The sequence below is a fragment of the Ylistrum balloti genome, unplaced genomic scaffold (genome assembly GCF_031769215.1).
Source record: "Ylistrum balloti isolate Yb309-2 unplaced genomic scaffold, AGI_CSIRO_Ybal_v1 Utg370512, whole genome shotgun sequence".
Lineage (NCBI taxonomy): Eukaryota > Metazoa > Mollusca > Bivalvia > Pectinida > Pectinidae > Ylistrum > Ylistrum balloti.
Genome location: NW_026782330.1, coordinates 512999 through 523899, shown reverse-complemented (window position 1 = coordinate 523899; position 10901 = coordinate 512999). Strand labels below are relative to the sequence as shown.

The 10901-nt window shown below is 33.2% G+C and overlaps 1 protein-coding gene across 1 annotated transcript; it reads right to left on the bottom strand.

Annotated features, from left to right (window-relative positions):
* Positions 1–6076: 6076 nt before the first annotated feature.
* Positions 6077–9969, bottom strand: LOC132555734 (uncharacterized). The gene is made up of 6 exons (XM_060220097.1): positions 9961–9969; positions 8887–9100; positions 8393–8592; positions 8123–8273; positions 7291–7626; positions 6077–7094 (listed from the first exon to the last, which is right to left on the bottom strand). The coding sequence occupies exons 2-6, from the start codon at positions 9098–9100 to the stop codon at positions 6787–6789; spliced, it is 1209 nt and encodes a 402-aa protein (XP_060076080.1). The 5' UTR covers positions 9961–9969; the 3' UTR covers positions 6077–6786.
* Between the last annotated feature and the right edge of the window lie 932 nt (positions 9970–10901).

Here is a 10901-nt window from a genome sequence, read left to right as displayed (position 1 = left end):
TGTTTGTGTTGGTTTTCTACTTCCAAATCAGGATCAATAGTGTATTCCATGTTTTTAACCTATCATCTGGTGCTCTCTCCATCCTTAAGCAGTTTCTATTTGATGGGTTCCTACTTTGCAGCTCCTTTCAATATTTTCAAATTGATTTGGGGAAAATTTTAGCCACCACAAAGCTTTCTGAGATTTCAGGGTCCTAATCTGTAGCAGTATCTTCATAACTCTATGAAAAGTCTTTACACGTCTGGATCAAAGGGGAAAATTTCATCAGGGTATTGCAACCAATGTTAACAAAATTTGGGGAAGATTACCTGCCATCTTAAAACTGAGAGAGAAAATGTTTCAGTCACTTTTCTCATAACCATGCATTCACACACAACACATGAGTATATTCTAGTGACAGCGAATCTGTTTATCACCAATGAATGTTTACTGAATTTGGGTCAAAATCATGCTCAAAAGTATTAAAGTAAACATGGCACACATCATTAATAATATGATGACCAAATTTGGTCAGAAGCATTTGGTGAAGGGAAATGGTGGGTCATGGTACCTGGGGAATGAGGTGTATTGTTCAATATGGGAAATCAAGCAAATTCTATAAAATTATACTCCCATAGGAATGATTAGATTTTGCCCAAATTTGATGAAGGGGAAGTGAGCAAATGATTTTAATTGCTTCTGTAAGAATGTCGAGATTCTTTCCCACTTTGGTCTGAAACTTCGTTGGGTGATGAGGATGAAGTTTTGTACAAATAACAGGTCGCGAGGACATGCGTGAGGAATGGAACAAATTCTTTGAAATATTTCTTCTATAAGAATGCCAGGATTATGTCCCGATTTTGTCTGAAGCATCCATGCTTGGTCAAGAAACAATTTTGTATAAATGTGGTTGTAGAAACTAGGAAAATTATTTATATTCCCACTTTTGTGAGAATTTCATCTTGAGCTTAACAGGTTAAAAGAAATACAAGTTTGTATATGTACCAGGAGTCTGAGGCCGAAAGGTATAGAGCTTAATATGGAAAATGTAGCAAGTTCGTTAAAAATTCCACCCTCTGACATTTCCACACGTTGACCTTGAGCCTTTTTTCGGAAAATTGGGACCAATTTTGTATGAACATTGTGTCTGACTTCCATTTTTTAACGTGAGGCCTGGATCCAAAACAAACTATTTTTGAAGTTCTTTTTTATATGACTGAAGAGAAGAAACATGAAAGTTGTTATGTGTGGCGAAGTATTTAAGAAAGGAAACTTAAATCAAAATAATATATCATGTAAATGACAAACTGCATTTGAAACATTTTTGATACTCGAGTAAGACCAAGGCATAGCAATAGTCATGCAATGCTAATACTAAAAAATTTACGAACTCTAATCATAATAAAGAATCCGTTTATATATCATTTCTAAGACGAGATCCCAGAGGGATGGCCGTCTTGAAGCCATTTTGTTTCTTCTGATGAGTCCCCAAAATCAACAAGCACGAGGAGAGATCAAAGGGAACATACCTATGAAATTATAGAGATATCCATTCAGTACTTCTTAAGAAATAGCACTAACAATCTTTACTAGACAAAATCCAAAAAGGTTGCCTGACGACCAGGTTTTGTGATCAATACCAAGCTCAAATAGGCATGACTAGGGATCTAAAGGAACCTATACATGAAATTTGAGAACAATCTATTGAGAAGTTCTCATAAAATAGTGATAAATTTTCGAAGTCAAAATCGAAGATGACTGCCTTTTGGCCATTTCGTTTTTTCTATTCAGTACCAAGATCAAACGGGCACAACTAGGGATCAAGGAAAGCATACACATGAAATTTGAGAAAGATCTATGCTGTAGTTCACAAGAAATAGCAATAACAAACTTTAAGATGTCTGCCATTTTGTTTTTCTGATCAGTCGCATAATCAAATTTGCACAACTAGGGACCTATATATGAAATTGAAGAAAGTTCCTACATGTACTTCTCAAGAAATAGCAATAACAAACTTGCAAATCAAAATCCAATATGGCCACATTTCGGCCATTTTGTTTTTCTTATCAGACCTAAAATTAAATGGGTACAACTAGTGACAAAGGGGGCATTACATATGAAATCTGACAGAGACCTATCTGGTACTTCTTAAGAAATAGCGATAACAATCTTTCAAAGTCAAGATCCAAGATGGCCGCCTTTCGAAGGGTTGTATTCCTGTTTATACACATAGAAAATGCATAGATACCATAAATTGTAATGATTAATTACATTCTGATATTTCAAATTAATAACATATTTCCAGATGTTTTGTCCAGTCGATTTCTTTAGTTACAACATACTGAAATCCGGATATTATGTAACAATTTGCTTTGTTTATTGTGAGAAGGGAAAACATTAAATGGCATTTACCTTCATTGTATCAGTCCCACATAAGTGTATATTCCTTGTCACTGATATGTTTGGTGATAACGATTATGTTGCAGTAGGTCATTTTGTGATAATACAGTTTATCTTTGGTTTGATGAAATAAAAATGCTGTTAAGAAGGGTGCATTGGAGTCTATTCTGAATCGCTCATGCGTCAAGATATTGAACATAAAATTTTGAGAGTATTTCAAGTTGTAGACTGAATTATTTTGACATTCAAATTTTTTCCGGTCTGGAGTCGAACTCAAAACCAACATTTGAAAGTTGAACATCAGAATAATTCTGACCATCCAACATGGCAAGAAAGTAGCTGTTGGTAAAGCTGTAAGGCAGCTAATGCATAGTACCCACGTAACTGGTTTACAGGCGATTAGCGTGTCTCAATTAAAACACCGCTGACTTTCCATCATTTGAAACTAAACCAAATGTTGTATAACGAGTAACTACTGGGGAGAGGAACTTCCCACTTAACTGAACTCATCCTTACATTTAAGAAACTTGTCCTTACATTTTACAAAAAGAGCTATTTGTAGTTCTAGTAACCATTGGAGAGAGAAACTTCTAGTTTAACTGAACTCATCCTTACATTTAAGAAACTCATTCTTACATTTAAGAAACTCATCCTTACATTTTACAAAAAGAGTCATTTGTAGTTCTAGTAACCATTGGAGAGAGGAACTTCTGGCTAAACTGAACTCATCCTTACATTTAAGAAACTTGTCCTTACATTTTACAAAAAGACCTGTTTGTAGTTCAAATGTCTGTTTGCTAGGTATATCACCCCATGAACACTCAGGGTCATTTTGAGGAATGTTCTTGTAGTAGCTGGTAACTACCTTCTGAACAGCATAATGGAGGCCCATCATGATCCGTAGAAAATAGGTTAATTAGCCTTGACCACAGACTGGTTCATTCTTCTGCTGTCCGAATATTCTATTTAACTCAGCTAAATCAAAACGTTTAGAAATATTTAAAAGTTGATCATTGATTTCACAAGAAGTAAGTATCAGCAAAAAAAGATTGCCATAATAACATGACATTTCGGAATACAAAATTATTTAGGAATGTAAAACTTGTAATAACATGACATTTAGGAATACAAAATTATTTAGGAATGTAAAACTTGTAATAACATGACATTTCGGAATACAAAATTATTTAGGAATGTAAAACTTGTAATAACATGACATTTAGGAATACAAAATTATTTAGGAATGTAAAACTTGTAATAACATGACATTTAGGAATACAAAATTATTTAGGAATGTAAAACTTGTAATAACATGACATTTAGGAATACAAAATTATTTAGGAATGTAAAACTTGTAATAACATGACATTTAGGAATACAAAATTATTTAGGAATGTAAAACTTGTAATAACATGACATTTAGTACAAAATTATTTAGGAATGTAAAACTTGTAATAACATGACATTTAGGAATACAAAATTGTTATAACAACATGTTATTTAGGAATGTAAAACTTGTAATAACATGACATTTAGGAATACAAAATTGTTATAACAACATGTTATTTAGGAATGTAAAACTTGTAATAACATGACATTTAGGAATACAAAATTGTTATAACAACATGTTATTTAGGAATGTAAAACTTGTAATAACATGACATTTAAGAATACAAAATTGTTATAACAACATGTTATTTAGGAATGTAAAACTTGTAATAACATGACATTTAGGAATACAAAATTGTTATAACAACATGTTATTTAGGAATGTAAAACTTGTAATAACATGACATTTAGGAATACAAAATTGTTATAACAACATGTTATTTAGGAATGTAAAACTTGTAATAACATGACATTTAGGAATACAAAATTGTTATAACAACATGTTATTTAGGAATGTAAAACTTGTAATAACATGACATTTAGGAATACAAAATTGTTATAACAACATGTTATTTAGGAATGTAAAACTTGTAATAACATGACATTTAGGAATACAAAATTATTTAGGAATGTAAAACTTGTAATAACATGACATTTAGGAATACAAAATTGTTATACCAACATGTTATTTAGGAATGTAAAACTTGTAATAACATGACATTTCGGAATACAAAATTGTTTAGGAATGTAAAACTTGTAATAACATGACATTTAGGAATACAAAATTGTTATAAGAACATGTTATTTAGGAATGTAAAACTTGTAATAACATGACATTTCGGAATACAAAATTGTTATAACAACATGTTATTTAGGAATGTAAAACTTGTAATAACATGACATTTAGGAATACAAAATTGTTATAACAACATGTTATTTAGGAATGTAAAACTTGTAATAACATGACATTTCGGAATACAAAATTGTTTAGGAATGTAAAACTTGTAATAACATGACATTTCGGAATACAAAATTGTTATAAGAACATGTTATTTAGGAATGTAAAACTTGTAATAACATGACATTTCGGAATACAAAATTGTTATAACAACATGTTATTTAGGAATGTAAAACTTGTAATAACATGACATTTAGGAATACAAAATTGTTATAAGAACATGTTATTTAGGAGTGTAAAACAGTTGTAATGACATGACATTTCGGAATACAAAATTATTTAGGAATGTAAAACTTGTAATAACATGACATTTAGGAATACAAAATTGTTATAAGAACATGTTATTTAGGAATGTAAAACAGTTGTAATGACATGACATATATGACTATAAAACAGTTGTAATAACATGACATATATGACTATAAAACAGTTGTAATGACATGACATTCAGGAAGTAGATACCTATCTTCTCTAAACTGAGGATTATCCCTTCACATTTTCTCTCGTGAATTAGTTTTGGTGTGTTACTACCTTCACCAAGGTATGGGTCACAAACTGTTTCTTCTTTCATCGTCAGTGTTATTACTCCAATATTTTATACATGGATGTGTTCTGTGATTATCCTGCGGCATCTCCTTATGTTCAATGTTCACGCATATAACGTCCAGACTTGTCCTCTATTCCTATATACTGTTTTGTTTCTGTTTATTTAAGGAATCTTTATAATTTCTTTTCCAAATATATCATTCTGATATATGTATCACTCCCTAATTAAGTTATACCATTTTTCCTCTATTTGTGTCATTCGCTCCTTGTCCAAGATACAACACCTATTTGTATCTATTATGATGATGAATACCACAACATATTACCCTGGTGTGAGTTCAGCTGTTCTGTAAGTGTTTAAAACTATCGAAACATGTAAACATAATGATTTATTTTTAACAGTACTAACTTTGACGGAGCTAGCGAGTATCTGAGAACAGCAGACTTTTGAACTACAATGCAGTATTATTGATACAAATGGCATTATTCCTGATGAAATCCTCCTTAGATCTATTTCTATCCTGTAACTGCTGGTCCTTACGATGGAATTTAGATTACACAAAAACGTCGGAAATGAAGCAAATGTCAACAGCTATTAGGAGATCCAAATGTATTTATGCGAAAATACAGTCATACTCGGAGTATGTATGCTCCCAAACAATATTTTGACATTCTTAACGACCGTCAACACATAAAAGGTCATTAGGGCCATGAAACGGTACAACACAGTGATTCAAAATAATATTTTCAAAAAAGCGTTAGGTAACACACAGTTAAAACGATAACAATATGAAAACACATCACCAAATTTATTCTTTAAAATCATGCATATAATGCTGTTTGATAAAATGATAGATAGAATTAAATACAGTATATATGGTAGATTTGACTTGTATGAAACTACTGCTGCTGACAATGATACAAACACCATTTAATATCCAGTTTCAATCAATCGTGTTGAAGTAAAACAATTAATACAGAAGACACACCCAGTAACAAAAAATATTCATGACATGTGCCAAGTTAAAAAATGAATACATCAAAATCTTTTTCATCCTTCTCAGATTATTCATCACATTAATGAATTGAAAAAATTCAATATTTTTACATATACATCTTTAATACTATAATGTTGATCATTGTCTGTTAATGGTCATCATTGTCTTATTTTCCGACTCACATGGTAAGGACTAAAATTCTGCATTATACATGTACATGTAGTTACATTGGTTACACCATTTGTTTATAGGCTTTACCATGAGTGTACATAAGACACAAAAGTAAACAGCATCTTTTAATACAAATTTAGAGTAAGACACATTAGTGCTAAACAATAAACTAAACTGCACCATACAGTTGTTTCATCCTTCTATGACTAGTCAGTGATGCTGCATCATCCAGCTGTTTTGTCCTTCTAGGACTTGTCCGTGATGCTGCATTATGCAGGTGTTTCGTCCTTCTACGACTCGTCAGTGATGCTTCATCATACAGCTGTTTCGTCCTTGCACGACTCGTCAGTGATGCTTCATAACTGTCTTTAGTTTGTGTTTCCATGACTGTGGTTTCATGATTGGGATGTGTATATCCTTGGTAAGTCTGTGGTATATAACTGGCACAGTTGTGACATCAGAGGGGACACCTGGTAGTGGGTCAATGGACACTTTCCTTTTGGACTGCAGATTTACTACCTTGGTCAGGATGGACAGAAAGCAAGTATTCTCCAGGTATTTACCATCATCTTCTTTCAGGTAACCATTGATGACATCACAAAGGCTTCTGACTAGAAATCCACCGGTTTGGTCATTCCGAAAAGCATATTTCCCTTAAAAACAAGCACATGTTCCATGAAAGTAGGTATCTTGGATTAATTTGGTAAAACTAGAAACAACAGCCAATCTTTTAAGTATAACTTGTCAGATTGACAACATTTTCCCAGTGTTTATCATTGATATCATCCAGGGGTGCTTTCTTCCAGCAAAGTCTCACTTTACTCTCAATAATAAAAGCCAGCTACTTACCTGGAGTTGATGCAAACATAATCAGCATATCTTCATAGCAAGGAATGGATATCACAGTGCCTGGCTCCTTATTAGGTGGTTTGTCCACTCTGTGCTTTTTTTTAAGTTTAAATATTGAATCTGTTTCTGTAATAGGTCTCTCGGTGTCTTCGCACTTGTTATCATCACTGTCATCACTTCCTACATGTTCTTTCTGCTTATGGTACAGAACTGTCTTCTCTGGGTGCCGCTGCTGAATTTTCAGTCGTCTATCATTGTAGTAGTTAGTGAGATCAAACTCTTCGCGGTCTGAAAGACCATCATCTGTGTCTGTATCACTATCCGAAACATCGACATCTTAAACAAGTAATGACAAATGTGTGATAACTCAAATGTGTTTATTAAATTATACATGTAATTCTATCTTGTGTGGATATGTAACTGTAACACCATGTGACAAACATTAAAGTTAAATCATAAACAATAGGGGAAAATATCAAATGAACAATCCTACACTCGAACACTGAAGATAGAAATGTAAATATCAATGGAAATTTTCTGTTTAACAGTGACTCGCATATCCAGGCCCTTTTTTATATACCAATATGATATACAACTGTATCATAGTGCCATAAACAAATAAAAACACAATCTTGCATTAATACTATGCCCCTATGGATTATCATTATAACAGAGGTCACTATTTATCTCAATGCCTCCGATAGGATGCGAATTCAAGACACCCGGCTTACTAGTCTGATGCTCAACTGATCGAGGTACAGAGGAGTTCTCCCTAGCCAAGCGGTATACTGCAGCTAGTATTTTACCAGGGTTATGCTATGAACAAACTTACTGTCCTCTTTTTGTGTAGCGACATCCATCTTACTGCTACCGTCTGTCTCGTCTTTGTTACCTACAGGGACCGGCTGTTGTGGAACTGACTTCATCAGTACACCAAAGTCATGCTTTTCTGCCCTCTTGCTCTTATCATTTTCTCTACATGCCTGTTAATGACATGGTCAAAATTACAATCCATTGTTGCAAAGAATCTGAGACATGTACAAAATTGTGTCAGTCAACTTGATTTAATGTATTGTTTTGCAGAGTGTAAGTAATAGCCTACCTGTATAAAGAAGAGCTTTGGTTTTTTTCGTAAAGCTTTAGAGTCACAGACAATAGACACGATGTCATTGGTGTTGATCTCATTTCCCTTACCATCCACAATGAAATGTTGTTGGACTTTTTCAACCTCTTTTTCTATGCCATGCGAACATATCACACACACAAAGCATGATCGGTCCTCTAAGGTTGGATGGCTGCAGGCTGAGACAAATAAGTGAAGTGTACTTGAATACCTATGATTTTCTCACATCTATAACATATATGAGGAATAATAATGAGTTGTTACTTTGATAACATTGTGTACTGACTTTAAAATAAATTATGGAAAATGTAAAGTAAATATAGTTCATACGAAAATAAAGTAATTAGGAAGTTAGGATATCCTGAAGAAACACTCACTACAGGCTTCATAGAAATGAAATAAAATTATGTAAAATTCTATTTAAGATTTCACGACTCATTGTTAACACTATTAACCAATTTCTCACAATTTACCATCTTGAAGTTTCTCTATGATCCCTTCATTCTTAAAACTCCGAACCTTGAATGACAGATTCTTAAACATTCGTGTGAGAGCTTTATATTCTTCATCTGCACCCTTTCTATCTTCATAATCATTTGCTTTTTCATAATTTTTATTCACAAATATATATGCTATCCCACGGCCGTACGATTTCAAGTCATATGACATTCCGTCCCTTGATGCCATCTGCAGCACAAATGAAATAAATAGTCAGCAAATGAAAAAAGACACATTATACAGATGTAAAATATGATAGATGCATCACCTTAATCTGCATAACTTTATAAAACAAGTAATGAAGATAATGTTGATAAGGTTGTTTCATTTAATGACTAGCGTCAGCAACTTGTAGGGGCGATAATCCAATTTAGAAAATGAATGATAAACAAAAGTGTCATATCAGAAAATATCCTTAAAGCTGATAATATAAATATTATCTTACAATATTACCTATCATATTCCGGTATATGGTACGGCTGATCAAAATGTAAATATATGTAGGTGTGAAGTCCATATGGTCCGATTGTTCTATATTGTGAAACATGGCATTGAATACTGAACGTGATGAATTATTTATCTACGTGAACGTGACTATCTCTTGTCCAATCGCTAAAAAGGGGAAACCCTGATATATTACGAAATGATAAGCTATAGAATTCCCGAACCTTATATAGAGCATTATTTCTCCTTCTCTTGTTCAAAATGGCTTTAGGCCAACTTAGTAGATATGATAAAAAGATTACTACCTTTAAAAGCAGTTTTTAGGTCATTCACAACGTTTTTTCTCTTGTTTTCATTGTTTTGTTTTACGTATGTTGTGTCACATTCGTTACCCATAATGGTCTAGTACCAACTTGGAATCGGAAATATCCCCTTACCAAATACTTACGTGTTCCAGATTGAATGCTTTAAACAGATAAAAAGCAAATTTCCAACGGGAACCCATGTAAACAAACCCGGTCTCAATTTTGTTAAAATTTTAAAACCTGTATACAATACCTCATAAAATGGAATATATCCTTGCCCCCTGGCCTTGGTATACTTACTCTATCGTTTTAATAACAGCTTTCGCTTTCACCGGAAACATTTACATCATTGTAACTGACAAAACTCACCTAGACCGGAATTTTAAATATACTTGTTTCGCCATCGTGGTCACATCGTAAATATCTCTCTCCCAATAAAAACGAAATAAAATAAGTATGGAGCATGTCAGTTAACGGGCTCCGTACTTTAGGGATGAAACAACTGATTCATACAGTCTGGCTCTACTGCTGTTTCAAACTTGTGTATTCTCCTGTGTGTCTTTCGTACAATTCCTCTAATATATATTTAACCATTTATCTCAAATTAAACATTCAAACTAATATGATAAACTCTTCTGTTTTTCACAAATAATCTCAAGTGTGATGAAATAGTCATAATTCTATGCCCCTAGTAATATAACAGTATTCTATCACGGGCTTTTACCGTTCATCTGATACACTGTCATATTAATCACTATTTCGTTTGCTCTGTTTGGGCCGTGATCTCGGATCATGCATGAAAAATGTATGGCTGGGCATATGGTTAAAGTCACGTGGTCATGCAACATACATATACATCCATACAGTGAAGCCGCTGTCACGTGTATTTATTAGATATAGACGTTTGATAACTGAATGCCAGTTCTCCATAAAAGACAATGAGTGACCATGACCTTTTAACTAAGCGCTGTGACTGTGGTCTGCTACCTAAACGTTAACAATGATATTGTTTGGACTAAAATATATCATGTGTAACTTTTTCATTGATTTAAGAGCTTGTCTCAGAAAAAATAGCCATCTTTTTAGATTAAAATTGAATTTATTGAGATAACATCCACAACCTGTGTATTGTGGCCGAAACAGCATGTTGTAGCAGAATAGGTGGCGCCAGGTGTCATACTGAATCATCGATATTGCTTCGTGATTAAATGGTTCATATCACCATAATGACCTAGTTATTT

What these genes read in the sequence shown, in the direction of transcription:
- LOC132555734 (XM_060220097.1), bottom strand. Translation starts at nt 9,100, where the DNA reads ATGGCATCAAGGGACGGAATGTCATATGACTTGAAATCGTACGGCCGT. An exon ending in CGCTACACAAAAAGAGGACA is followed by an intron (nt 7,627 to 8,122) that starts GTAAGTTTGTTC and finishes TACTTGTTTAAG; the next exon opens with ATGTCGATGTTTCGGATAGT. An exon ending in TATGTTTGCATCAACTCCAG is followed by an intron (nt 7,095 to 7,290) that starts GTAAGTAGCTGG and finishes CTTGTTTTTAAG; the next exon opens with GGAAATATGCTTTTCGGAAT.